This window comes from Uloborus diversus, chromosome 1, assembly GCF_026930045.1.
Source record: "Uloborus diversus isolate 005 chromosome 1, Udiv.v.3.1, whole genome shotgun sequence".
NCBI classification, from domain to species: domain Eukaryota; kingdom Metazoa; phylum Arthropoda; class Arachnida; order Araneae; family Uloboridae; genus Uloborus; species Uloborus diversus.
Window position 1 is genome coordinate 157,518,340 of NC_072731.1, and position 14,864 is coordinate 157,533,203.

A 14,864-nucleotide genomic window follows, 5' to 3' on the forward strand; every position below is an offset into this window, starting at 1 on the left:
TAACCTAATTATTGCCCTAAAATTGTAATAGTTTAGCATTACCCAATACGTTTTCAACTCTTTTAAACTTCCGTATTCTTTATAAGCTGTTCGAAGTATTTATTTTTAACACTAGTTTTATCTCAATGATTTCTGCAAGAAAATTTGATTGAAAGATTATTAAAAGCTGACTGAACGAGAACTTGCATTGCTTTCACGTTAGCTCATCCGCAGGAAATTCTTAAAAGATTCATGGAAAAGGAAGCAAATTTGTTCGGTAGAATGGCTAAAAGCACGTGCGCGGAAAAACTGCATTTTTTAAATTTTTAGTATAAATGATTAAGAACATCTCATATGAAAATATGGTATATTTTCATATGAGATTCATTCACAACTATTCACAACTTTATAAATTAGATTCGTATCATGATTGACGACTCATTGGACGGTAATAGCGTATAGATTAGAAACAAAACAAGGAGTTGATTTAGTAGGTTGGTCGAAGGGACGCGGAAAATATTTTTAACTAGCGGTACACACACGGCTTTGCCCTTAGTAGAAAATTAAAAGGTCATTTGGTTCGCCTGTATATTTACAAATAATGGATGATAAATTTCTTGTCAATTTTCTATGTTCATTTGCTCACCTATGTGATGGTAATTTGCTCGTCAACGTTATGGTAATTTGCTCGTCAACGTTATGGTAATTTTCTCGTCCAATTGATGGTAATTTATTCGTCCATGTTATGATAATTTTCTCGGTAAAATAAGCTTAAAACTGGAACAATAAAAAATAACAAAATCTAATTTTCAAAAAACCGCTTCGAGGTGCTCACCCCTATGCTACGAACTAATTTTGCGCGAAATTTCATGAAGATAATGAGCTCTTTGATGTGCAAAGAGTATAAGTTGATGACCTCTGTGATACGCAAACTAATGATGAACTAAAAGAAGCTTTTTATTCAAACATCGAGGACAAATTTTACAAAAAAATTTTAGAGAAACAATTTTCTAACAGAATTTTTATTTTACGTAAAATACATTTTGACAGATTTTAGAAGTATTTTTATAAATAAGCAAGCATTTTAGAGAACGAAATTTGAAAAATGAAATATTCGTTCAAATATGGCTGATGGGGGCACTTGGGAAATTCTTTAGTCATGAATGACATCAAAGTTATGTAAATTCATTTTTATGCACGAAACACGTGCTTGCAATTTTGTGTTTGTTTTATTTTAATTTTTCCATTTATTATATTAGCACAAAGGCGCTATTTATATTTCTTTATTCATTTGCCATTTTGTTTTATTCTGTTATTTCTCCCCTTTTTTAAGATATAGTAAATAAATAACAATAAAGAAGGTTATTTTTTATGTTATTTATATGTTTGAAAGCTATTGATATTTCAATAAACCTCATCCCGCCCTGATATCGTTTTCTTTTTAGCGGTGTAGCAGCTCTAGCAAAAAGGTCGCCACCAAACTCTGCTTTAAATAATAATAATAATAAAAAAACATAAAATTACTTTTAAAAAAAGCAATCACCATCTTAATTACCTTTTCTGAACGAGCAGCGACAGTGATACATTCTGTCAAATTTTCCATGTTTTGCGTAGAGGTGTAAAAAGAGAACAAGTATTTCCAAACAGTCTTTCTATCGCAACTTACCAGCTCATTATTGAAAACTAAACTATCTTTTGAGGCAACAGAAAGTTAGTCAAGCAAAAGAACATATATATTTTTTTTCTTTTCTTGGAACGAATTTTGAAAAAGCTCGAGAACGTCTTTCTCTCGCGTTAGAAAGTAAAGAAAAGGTTTTTTTTTCTTTTTCTTCTTCCTTACAAATTTTGATTATATTTTTCCGAAGGAAGAAAAAAAACTTTTATTTCGATCCCTTTTTTGGGAATATATATTTAATGAAGCTTGGGTCGGCATGTCTCTCGGAAGTTTGGCTTCGAGGCATGTAAGAACAATAGGAAGAAAAAAAAAAACTTTGAGTCCAATAAGATTGTGAGTGCAAAAAGAAATAACGTGCCTCCGAGCTATTCTGTATTTAGTTTTATGTCTTGTTTATTTCCATATTTTTTTTCTCTTCATCATAATATTTTTTCTTCTGCCAAGTTCCTTCTCTTCGTTTTAAAAATGATTGCTAAAAATTGTCCGTACATCTCTCAAAGCCCCTTTTTTTTATTTGCTTTTTGTTATACTTGCTCTGTCATTGGTGAGAGACATAAACTTTTCAACCGTTGCCAAAAACAAAAATGAATAATAGCAATTATAATATTGATTTTGCTAATTAAGTTAACAAATTAATTCAAATGCTAAAATAAGCGATCATAGATTTGTGAATATTCGCAACTCCAACGAACTATAGGGGGTACTGAAGTCACTGTCTAATGGCGGACTTAAAAACCAAAACAAACGCACATGGTAACGAAGAAAATGCTAAAAGTGTTGTGATTTTTGTTCGTACGTATGATTTTTTCGCTTTATTCTTTTTAAATTAATTTTCAAAGTCTTGTGGATATTCTGGCCCACGTAGAAAGAAATGAGAATTCAAGAAGCATTACTAAACGTCAAAGATTAATGCAAACTACGTAGTTCGTAGTTCTAAGCAGCTATTTCCACGATGATGAATTCGATATTTATCAATTCTTGATAAAACTAAATAATAATTGTGGCCTGACAAGAATAACAATTAATGCTAGAAAATTCAATATGACATTACAAATTGTTATCGAAAGAAGATGATACTTTTTTGCCTTGCTTGGCTAGCGCTTATTGTTTTCCATTTGTAGCCGAGTTATTTCTCTCGAATTCCCGAATCGGTTAATTAAAAAATTTTCTGTTTCGATTTTCTAATTTCTGAGTTACGATTTAATTGTGTCATGTTATGCAAATCATCAACAAAATTCTCACGGATATATGGTGGTAGTTTTCTTTTCAGTTGATTGACCATTATTTCTTTTCACTTATCGAATTTTGTAATCTTACTACCATTTTATTCCACTCATGATAAAAATTAAAAATGGTTTAACTAAAAACGCAAAATCTCGCCAAGGCTACTTTCCTCGCACTATACTAAAACTAACCCTAAACAAATTTGGCGAAACCTTTCAGCTGAGAATAAAAGGAATAAAGTAAATTCTTTCTCGGTTATTCATTTTGTTCTACGATAATATATTCAAGAAAATATTTTGCATACTGTCCATTCCAAATAAATGCTGCTGTAAAATATTTTAAGTTTAATTAATTTAAGATTTAAAAAAAAACCATATTCTTACAAATTCATACAAAACAATAAAATTTTTTACCTTGTATAACGTTATCCAAGTTTGTTAATCCAGAATTTTCTCTTTCACCAATTATTAAGGAAATAATGAAAATTAACATTATTTTGAGAAGCTCGAGAATACTACTAAGAGACGAATTAATTTCTGTAGCTGAAAGCAAACTAAGACACAACTAAGACAATTGCGTTAATAAATACTCAGAACAAACTGCCTGCGTTTATGTCAACAGACACACGTGGAACGCAACGTGGCAATGTTTTAGTTTCATTTGCAGTTTAGTAAATCACCGCAAGGTAGCGTATTCGAGCGCTGGAGTTCCGAATGGCACTTTTTAAGCTTTTCTAATTATATAGGGTTTTGAGGCTTTCCTCAATTCACATTATCGGTTTAAAAACATACCTTAAACTTTTTCTATTCGCAATTCAAATGAATTGTAGGGGGCGCAGCAGAGTCTTGCCAACGGCTGCTGAAAGAGATAAAACAAAGATCCACCCACCCACATCTGTTCAATGAGACACTTGCCTTGTCTGTGCAAAAAATTTAAATGTTTTGCCTCTTTGATTAATTGCTTAAATCACCTATATTTAAACCCCTAATAATATTTATGAGTTAAAACATTTGTAAATTATCACTAGGACATGAAAATGTTCGTTTCTGTGAAAATGATCCACTAATATATTAAAACTACAAGTAAAATTTTTTTTAACTTAATTTGTATGAGAGAATTTCGGAACTAGTATTTAAAGTAATCTTTTGTGTGTGTGCGAAATAAATTTGTACCTTTCTCCCATTTACGCACAGCAATTGAATTAGTCATAAATAAGCAGCTTAGCAGCATTTCTAGCTTAGGAAGAGTTACAAAAGAATACCTACCATAAATTACGGCATTAAAAGAATTTTTCATTTTTCTTGTTAACTGTAAACGTTTTTATTTTTTATTTCAATGTGCATGCGCATGTTCACTGTCATGTTATAATTACAGCTTCGATTACATAGCTAGGTGAATTTATATGCATATATGCATGAAGGCAAATTTTCCGAAATAAATGCATGAACTACATTTATACGTGTTTATATATTTTTTTAATGTTCATTAGATGCAGTTTATTATTTTTTTTTATTTTAAAAGTACATTTTGCATTAAAGTATATTAAGCAGTATATTTTGAACATTCCTCAGATGCCAAGTCTCTCTCTCGTATATTGATATTCAAATATTTTCATTGATACAAAATATTTTTAATGCTCTTTTTAAGTTTAATTTTCGTAGTTGTACTGACCTTTTGAGTTTTAGTAGTAAAGAAAGATGGAAATTTCCTTTTAATTGCTCAATCGATTCGTACATAGAACTCTCCTTATAACTGCTCAATCCATTTGCTCATGGAAATGTCCTTAAAGTGGTTCAATTCATTTGCACGGGTATGACGATTTCAACGCATGTATTTAACTTTATTCCTAGAGTGACAGTACCATCACACCCACGGCAAGCACAAATCATTATTTTTAAACATAAGAATTTATTTATAGAAAGCAATTAATGCTTCATATTATGCTACATAATGGTTCCTTATATTTGAATATATCGCAATTAAAAGACAAAGTTTAAAACCTCGGGAATAAAATTCAAATATAGTCACACAGGTGGAATTGAATTGAGTATAATATGATTGTGATATGAATCATCTTAATTAATGAAATTTAAATTTTTGTCCGTAAACTTGTACGCACATATGGTGTGTATACAGTAATATGAAATCAACCAGACATAATTAACTTGAAAAATTACTTAAGAGAATGTTGAAAAAGGTTTAGTATCTTCAAGGAAAATCAGAAAATTTGCTGTATAAAAATCCTTTTTGTGTCTACTATACAGTTTGAAATTCATTTCTCTCAACTTGAAAGGCCGTTTTCCCCTTGTAAAAAAGTACAAGCAATCGCATTAAAAACTATTCAAAAGTTTTTTTCGATTAAAAATTTCCAACTTTCCGTAAATTCAGGATTTCCCTGACAAATCTCGTTTTTTCCCCCCTCATTTCAAGTCTTCCTCTTTAGTTTTTATTATTTTATGCTAATTATTAATGTCATGGAAAAAAGATTTGTTGAATCACGTATTTTATTAAAGCAAGTTTCATTGAAACGAAATCACCTTTCTTTTCAGAAACGATTCTATTTTTTGACGAATCATTTAAAATATTGAGTCTTACTATATTTAAATTATATGACTCTGTGACCCTCTTTTCTGAAACATTATTTAAATTGTTTGTCCTTAGGGGCTGTCCATATCTGACGTAACGTTATGAGGGGGGAGGGGGGGATCGTGAAATTGTTTGTGACAAGGGGGAGGCAGGGGTGACAAAAGTGTGACATCGCGCTTTTTTTATAAGAATATGTTTATGAAAAATAGCATGTTATATGACAAGAGGGGGAGGGGTAAGATGAGATTTGACACTTCGTGACAAAGGGGGGGGGAGGGTCGAAAATGTTCTAAAAAAGTGTGACGTCATTTATGGACAGTCCCTTACTGTATTTTAATCTGTCGGTGTAATCCTCTCTTCGGAATTTTTTATAAACATCATTTTTAATGTTAAATCTTATATTAAATTAGGTGACTTAGTGGCCCTACTTTCAGAAACATCCCTCGTTTTTTAGAAACCATTTAACCATCAGTTCTTATAGTATTTTAGGTTCTGTGACTTTATTGATTTAGAAAATGGAGATTTTGTTTGTTTTCATAACCTAATGCACTGTTATGACCATTATTTTGTAGCTGAGCACAACCCTCACTGCACGGGCATCAGCCAAGCGTCCTCTTTCCACCACTCGATCAGTGGTGTCTGCTTCTTTGTCTGGATGAATGCGCTGATCGTCTTACTACTGAGGCTAACGTAAACACCTTCAAGTTGCTGCAAGTGTGCATAGACAACGGGAAGTGTGAACAGTCAAAAAGGGATTGCCTCGGCAACGGAAGGTTTGCACCAGTGAAAGCGATGGAACTCAACAAATGTCTAAATGGAAAATTGTCATTGCGGCTGTGATTCAGTTGATGTCTGTTGACGCAGGTCCGGATTACGGGTACAGTTCACCATTTTTTTTCTCACGTGCATTGGACTGCTTGGGTCCTTGAACTGAATTAGAACTCGGAGGAAATGAACTGGCCTTCATACAGATGCAGGAAGCACTCACTCATATCGGACAATGTGAAAGATCTGGTGATTCTTCACTTGTTGACTAAACATATCTCTTCTAATTCGGCCCTGTGTTGACATTCAGCGCTGTGGATGTTAAGTTATTCTTTAAGGGGAAAAACGTTTGCAGTAAATCTGTTTCAATGTATTTCCACAAAGTGTTGAAATCTGTAAATCTTACCTTGTACAAATTCTTTGATCAATCAAACTTAACAAATCAATCAAGTAGCATGATTTGCCACTTTTATTCCAAATCAAAGTTTCAAATTTACAACATATCCTCTTTCATCTCCAACACTATTGAACATCAACTACTTACAAAAAATGATTTTCAACTTACCAATGGAATGAGTATAATTTCAACGTTTGAATCCTTGACTTACATTTTAGTTTCATTTTCATCAGTTGGATGTATACAGAACTTTTAAAATGTCAATACACTGCTCTTGTCTAGCACAACTTTCCTGTTTATATATTGAATCAATTTTCTTTGAATTTAGACTCAATGTTGCATAAAGGTGAAAGACTCAAATGCTTTTTCTGTGATTGAAACCATTTATAGGATTCTTTTCTTTAATTGAGCACATAGCTGTATGTATTACAAGCTTTTAACAAGTCAATACATGTGGTGAACTTGCATTCAATGTTACAAGACCTGAATGTCGTGAATTTCCGATTTTCTTGTTTAGATAATATTAAAGAATAGAAATGACATGCTATATTTTATACTTTGGGAAATATAATAGCAACCACATGTAGCTACTTCCACTTCATTGCCCTTTGACGTTCGCTAAGCCAAGTAGTACAATGTTTAGTGCGTAATACCTACAAAGAAGTGTTCATGTGTTCAAAGAAGACAACAAACTTTGCTAGCATGCTAAAGCTTTTGAAAAACATACTGCCTAATGTTCCAAGGTTGAGATTTATTTTTAAAAATAATTTCAGATCCAATGCAGGAAATATATTTCCGAACTTTGTTCATTATTTTTTTAAAAACAAATTGTTATCACTGAAGTTCATGTAAATGCTTACAACAAAGAAATAGAATCAAATAACTGCGTAAACTGTATAAAAATGCGAAAAATAAAATAGGTGCTCACAGGATTTTTTTCAGATGAGATGGTTAAGCTTTTCCAAAAATTAAAATAAAACAAACATTAACCCTTTCGCATAAAATAGATATTCAGGCTCATCTGCTGTCTTACACTTAATGGCAATATTATTTACCGCATCAATTGTCGTTATTTTACTTGTTCATTAAATATTTCGGTACAATTTAGTCCGCTTAGTACAAAGCAAATGTTTGACAGCTGCCAAAAGCACAAATGCCCCTTTTTACCCTGTTCCTATTTGGCTTCAAAAATTAAGCATTTTAAAACAAGTTGACAAAAGCCACAATTTATTTTTTTATGTGAAACTGCATCTTACTGAGGATGAAACAAATATTTTACGTCTTAAACAATTATGTGCATTTATTGCTCAAAATGCAACAGCATAGTAAGCAATTTCTTTAAAATGTTAAGATTTATGTACCTGACTTATTTGCTTAACCAGTAATACTTTAACTTTGTCACTTAAGTAATTTTAAATGTTCTAACAACAAATAGGAGATGTGTTTTACTATTATGTGACCATGGTACTTACAATTTTTCCTATTCTATTAAAATATCATGTCTATTTAGTAAACTGCATATTTGTAATGTATATTTGGTGCTAATTATAAACAGCATACTGTTTAAGGCCTATTTTTAATTTTCATTCATATAAGGTGTAATCCAACTAAAATTCCTAAGGCAGTCGTATATCCTTAGAACTTTGTTTTCGCACAGTGCTGTAACAATCTTTAAGTAGGTAACTTCATGTGTTAAATAAAGCATTAAATCGCATTACAAGAAAAAACGGATTTTGTATCACAACGTTCAGAACGTCTTATTGTTACTTTTCAGAAAACTAAGCATAACTTTCAGCTGAAAATGGTTTTTAATTTTTTCTTATTTATTTTCATTCTCACAATCTATGCACATTGCAGCTTTCATTTTTACACTTGCATTAAATTAAATTTAATTGCGAAAGAAAAATTTTTTGAACTAAAATAAATTCTTAATTTTTTTACACTTCATAACTGAATGAATTTTCTTAATCTGAGCCTCTTTAATATGAATCTTGCTTTCGTAAATATCTGAATTCAGATTTGAGAAGAAAGTTTAAAAATTAGGAATTATCCGAATGATTTCCTCAAACGACAAACACATATTTTTTCATTAAAAATTATCGGCTATTGTAGTCGATGAAGCTATTACGTTGGTTCACGTTTACAACAGTTGCATTTGATAAATCAATATAGCAATTAGAACATTTTACTGTAAAATGTAGATACATTATTATGGAACTGCTTTTCAAGTGGTCATTCTTTATCAGTGAATTAATTCATTGTTTAATTTATTTTATTTTAACCAATTTTTAGCTAACCTTTAGGTTTGTTAATCTATATCATGCTAATTAAACACCAGGATAACGAAATCATTCAATTTGATTCGCATAAAATTAATGAACTTAGTAACTTTTTTGTATAACCACAAGATAGACATTTTATTAAGTGCTATTAATTAATGTTTAACAATTTTTACATTAGTGCCATAATTGGTAAAACATTTAATGCTAACAAGTTTCTAATTATCATTAAGATTTCTAAAAATTAGATAAATGTTAAAATGTAAGATCTTCTTTCAGGCCGGTTTGGACCAGTCTAAAATGAGGAGATTTTAATTTATTTGAAAAAAATACTAAACATAAATAGAATAAAGAAGCAAATTAAGAAACACCAATTTTCAAAAAAATATTTCAAGAAATTTTTTGACAACTTGTGCTTTATTTGCATTGAGATTTCCTTTTCTTCATAAAGAAGTTCTGTTGCATAATTTTAAATGGATTAAATTGCATATTCAACATTAGAATATTTCTTGGAAAACCCGTTACTAATCTACAGGTAAAGAGAGGATAGCAAAATTTTTTTAGAAATATTTGTCAACTATTAAATTAAATATAATACAGAAACAAGTTTCTCAAATGTTATGCTATAATTTACGAAGACAATCCTTATAAATAAAGTTATTATAAACAGAGGTTTTCAGTTTTCCATTCTGTTTTTCATTCGTCATAGTTTCTTCCATGAATATATCATTCACATTGCTGCATTTTATTATCATCATTATTGTTATATTTTTCTTAGACTTCACAAATCATTTCCTTCAATTCATTTACCATGTTTTTTAACGTAATTGAATTCAAGTTTATTTTATTTAAGCAAAATTGTTGTATATTGTCTTCGAAATGTTCATTAATGAGAATGTACAAAATGTGTGTGGGAGTAAACTCTTGTATTGTTGGATTATTCATTGAAAGAAAAAGCGCATGAAGCGCATTCGTGTTGTCAAAGTAGATATAACTTTGCAAGTGTTTTACTTTAATGCAGCTATTTTTGGACAACATTATTATTTTGTACACATTTAAAATAATTTAATCTAAAAAAAAATGCCCAGACAAGTAGGAATATGTACTGAAACAAAATAAAAAGTCATTTGCTGAAAATCAGACAATACCATTGCTCGTGACCCAGTAGCATATGCAATGTATTTAACGATTTTTGTCGACGTTAACGAGTCTTTAAAACCTAAAATGGTGTTGATAAAAAGAAATAATCTATCCTAAAAAGAAACACATTCAAAACCCTTAGAGTAAAAAGAAAAACTTGTCACTTATTATAACAGAACAATTTTAAATGCGAATGAATTTGTAACTGTTTTTCACAAGTCAAGTTTTTATGTGAAAAAAAAAGTAAATAATCTGAGAAACTGCTCAACTTAAAAATTTGATTCACAAATAAATACATCTTTCAGTTTTGTCTCCTAATTCTGAATAAGAACCACAAAAACAAATTCTTTAAATACATTTTTGGGCGTACATATTGTTATTATTGTTGTTTATGTATTGATTTATTTATGTATTTTCTTCGACAAAAAAAAGTCATTTACATATTTAAAAAATCACCCACGAAACCTCATTAATTTTCAATTTACTTTACACCAGAAATTTGAATGTCTGAAATTAATGTTTTGGCGTATTTCTTCTTCTTCTTCTTTTTTTTTTTCAATTTTATTTTGTGAGGGGAAAAAACCTTGTAATTTGTACATTAAAAACTCTCCAATGAAACTTTAAAGTCCTTAAAATTAATATTTTGGCGTATTTATTACTGTTATTTATTATTATTATTATTATTTTGTTCTGTGAAAATAAAAAGAAAACTTGTAATTCATATATTTAAGAGGTCCCCCATATAGGGGTCAAAAAATGTCTCGTTACCTCACACCAAACATTCGATTTTCTCAACAATGGACTTAAATATGTAAAAAAGATGACTTTAACCATAAAAATGTACAGTTTTAGGCACAAATCTCAAGAACGCAAAACTTTTTTTTTTTTGATTGAGGTTATTTAAATAAATACCAACGTATGAAAACAAGTCGGTACTTTACAAATTACAGCGTATTTGTTAATAAGCTTCTATGATGAAAAATGTTGAAAATTCCACGTCAAGATCAAATTATCTTAGTATCTGTAAATATATATAGCTGAAATTTAAGTCCAACAAATACGAGTTTGTGTAAAATTGAAATTTGTTTTGTGTGTTAAATTTTATGCATACAGTTTCGAAAATGCTGTCTATTTTGCAAAGAATTTTATCATTTGTTACAAGTTCAAAATTGTAAAAAGAAAATTTTCTTGTTGATATAGTTTGCAAAGTAAATTTATCTTTAAATAATGAAAATGACATATCTCTACTTGTGTAGCAATTGAAACATATCATTCTATAAGATATAATACTTTCGTATAAATAATTAGACTCCACTTATTAGAAATAAAAATTGTCTGTATCAAAAGTTGTTCTAGTTTCCTGAATAAAACACTGCGTTAAATTTATTGTTCAATTTAAATTCCTTGAATAGAATATTTATTATATAGTTATATTTTATGTTCCTAAAGTGAAGAATAGATTGAGCTTTGGTGGCAAATGAAACCTATGACATGTTTAAAAAAAAATTAATATTTGTTCACAAGAGATAATAATAAAAAAAAACTTATTGAAACACCAAATTAAACAAGAAGTTCCGTCCAGAACTCTACGAGCCTACTTTCCTGTATACCAATATCAACTTTCTTGTATCTAATCAATATTAGCTAGAATCGCAAATTATTTAAAGCAAATTTTTAAATATTTAAAACTGATTTCTAGGAATAAAATATGCGTCACTCATCTAAAAAATTACATGAGTAAAAAAAAAATAGCAGCACTTTTTAAACAAAACAGATAAAACACTATTTGTAACTCCACAGCTCGAATACGCTACTTTGTGGAGATTAACAATACCAAAGGAAAAGGTAAAACATATTCCATTCTACGTGTTTTTTTTGGGGGGTAAATTACAGGTTTCAAACAGTTTGTGATGCAATGTAATTTCAGAAGAATAGAAAAGAAAGCTTCCCACAAACACGATGAAAAATTACTGTCATTCACTAAGCGTCAAAGCAAGTTATAAGTTACGGCATTCGTTTGTTTTACCTTTTTCATCCGCCATTAGACAGTGGCTGCAGCGCCCCCTATAGTTTATTGGAGTTGCGAGTTTTCTATTAAAAAGAATCTTTAACCGCTTTCAACACAAAAAAAAGAATTAAAATTAATAAGCTTATAAAATAACTTTGTCACTTCAAAAAAGAAAAGAAAAGAATCGTTTGCTTTCCCCTTGTTGTCAAAAAACAATTAATGTACTTAAAAAATAAATAAATAAAAAACTACAAAATGTCAATTTAAAGAAATAATTTTCATTATCAAAAAAATAATTAAATAAAAAACGTCTGCGCATATCTTTATATAGAAATATAAAGGACTCGGAATTTCTCCGCCAAACACCGAATACATAAATTAATACTTTAGCGTGAAAAAAAAATCATATCAGCAATAATTATTTCAATGTAAAAACCATGCCGTCGGAGTCGGAGTCAATCTCATTTTGGGACAAAAGAGTTAGATTCGGGAGGCCAAAGGTTATTAATTCAAAGGCTTGGAGTTATAATCGGTCATTTTCCCTTTAAGTCCGCTACTCTGTCAATATTTGTGGAGTCGGACTTATTTTGGGATAAAGGAGTCGGAGTCGGAGTCAAATTCTCGAGAGTCAGTCATTTTTATCCATGTATAAATTTTTTGCCAAAACTACGAAGTCAGAGTCGAAGTCTGGAAGTCGGAGTCCGACTAATTTTCGGGCACAAGAGCTGGAGTCGGAGTCAAGTGCCTCGAAACTGTCGGAGTTGGAGTCAAGAGTTGTTCCTCGAGAGATATTTCCAACGAAATTTGTTGGAAGTAAATCCGCCTTTAAGTTCGGAATCTATATTGACTTTCAGTTTTCCCGTAGGCGGTAATTTTAAGGGATTTGAACTGTTCAAAGTTGAACGAAAAATTGGTCAAATCAAAAAGACATTTTCTATACATGTTCTTCATCAAAGGATTTTTCTAATCAAGTTTTTTGAAGCAAATTCGCCTCTCAGTTCGAGATTGCCTTGAATTTCCCCGTAGGCGCCAATGTTAAATTTTTTGAACTGTTCAAAATTGAAAGAAAAATTGTTCAAACCAAAAAGTAAAATACAGGACTGAGGTGTCCTTGTCAAAATCTTTCGAACAAAAGAAAATTTGTTCGAATCGGACTATTCACTCAAAAGTTATTAGGCGGGGACAGACAGACCGACAGACATTTTTCCCTATCTCAATGACCTACTTTCCAATTTTTAATTTTTCAATTTTTATTTAATTATTTTATTTATTTTTGACTTTTTTTGTTTTTGCGATACTTTTAAGATGCACTAAGCCTTCTTTCATGCTTTTTTCTTCTTTCTCTAACTTTTATTGGGAAACTAGGTTAAAAATGTATAGATCGATATGTAGATGTTTACGAGTGTTTCAGCGTTATAAGGAACGCCTTTTTTTAATGAAAACGAAGTGAACTAACGGATGAAAAAACATCCGACAAGCGCACGTTCACTTTAGTATAAGTAAGGAGAATTTTTCCTTGAAAATCATTTAATATAATCTATAGTAAAATTTGAATACTTTAAATGATATTTTTCTCACAATTTTGGCCAAGTTTACATTGATACCCCAACAGGAAATATTAATTCCCGAATAAAAAAGCTACAGAGTTACTAATACCACATTAACGTTCTCAAAAGGCTGCTATTTTGCTGCGCACCGATTGCTACTCAGCACCACTCTCTTCTTAAAAGCAGTACTTTCTACAAATGTTCATTGCTTTTGCCGTCTCTACAGAGAAACTTTAAAAAAGTGCAAATTTTAATGTTTATCAAATATGGTTTCCGATGCTTCAGAATGCACCCAGTGACGTAACCAGGATTTCATTTGGGAGGGCGTCCAATCAGAAGCGTAGACAGGACAAGACATCTCATTGCCAGTTTTGATCTTTTTTGAACAAAGTGCGTGAAAGATGTTTTAAGTAAATTCTTTACTCAAGGGTAACTACCGGGGGGGGGGGAGTTACAGCACAGGGGGTTGTTTCTAGGGGTCTTCTTTTCTCGTCTGGGAGGGGGGTGGCTTTTGCTTTTTTGAGGCCTTTCAGGTATTGGGGGGGGGGATAGCACTATCGCTCTTGGAGGAAACAGGCACCCCCGCTTTACATGTGTGTGTTAAAGTTTAGAACCACTATCAAGCTTATCAAGGGGAAAGTTTTCCCAGAGAAAAGAAAACTTTAAAATAAGATTAAACTTAAGTTTTATCTTATTATTAGTGATGAAAGCAGGTCCACCCCTTAAGGGATCAGGAGGTGGCAGTTGACCCCCCTGGTATTCAAAAAAAGAGTAGTTATATGTACTTACAAAAGTAGTATAATATGGGAGGGGAACACGGGGGAACGTCATCACCCGATTTTTTTTTTTTTTTTTTGAAAACAATGCAAATATTATGAAATTGATTTTAAACCACCTTTTTTCCCCTCTCTCATTCTTTCTCTTTTGGCGAATCCCCTAAAACCTAAGGTGAGTGTATGTTTATGTTGCTTTTCGGTATAATAAGCATTTGCCGTGGGAAGGTAAAGCGTAACGTCTGCAAATTTTTCATTCCCCCCCCCCCTTTTTGCCTTTTTGTCACTTTCTGTGATTCAGCTTTAGGGTACAAGCTTACTTATTTGGTTTTCACTTAAAATTAAGCACGAAAAGAACGTTATATTCTAACGTTCTTTATGGAATCCGAAACGCGGTTCTTCAAGTATATCAAAAATTCATTTCTGCTGATACTGCACTTTAACTTCTCGCGGAAGAGCTAACCCTTTCACCAGCAACACTTTGAAGAGAC

At 31.0% G+C, this 14,864-nt stretch overlaps 1 protein-coding gene across 1 annotated transcript in view; it reads left to right on the forward strand.

Annotated features, from left to right (window-relative positions):
* The window catches only part of LOC129233124 (acetylcholinesterase-like), a 39,476-nt gene extending 28,056 nt beyond the window's left edge, over nt 1-11,420 (forward strand). Inside the window, exon 5 of the mRNA XM_054867186.1 lies at nt 6,037-11,420. Coding sequence (XP_054723161.1) covers nt 6,037-6,158 — 122 coding nt within the window. The 3' untranslated portion in view covers nt 6,159-11,420. The remainder of the gene's footprint in view (nt 1-6,036) is intronic.
* Nucleotides 11,421-14,864: the final 3,444 nt, after the last annotated feature.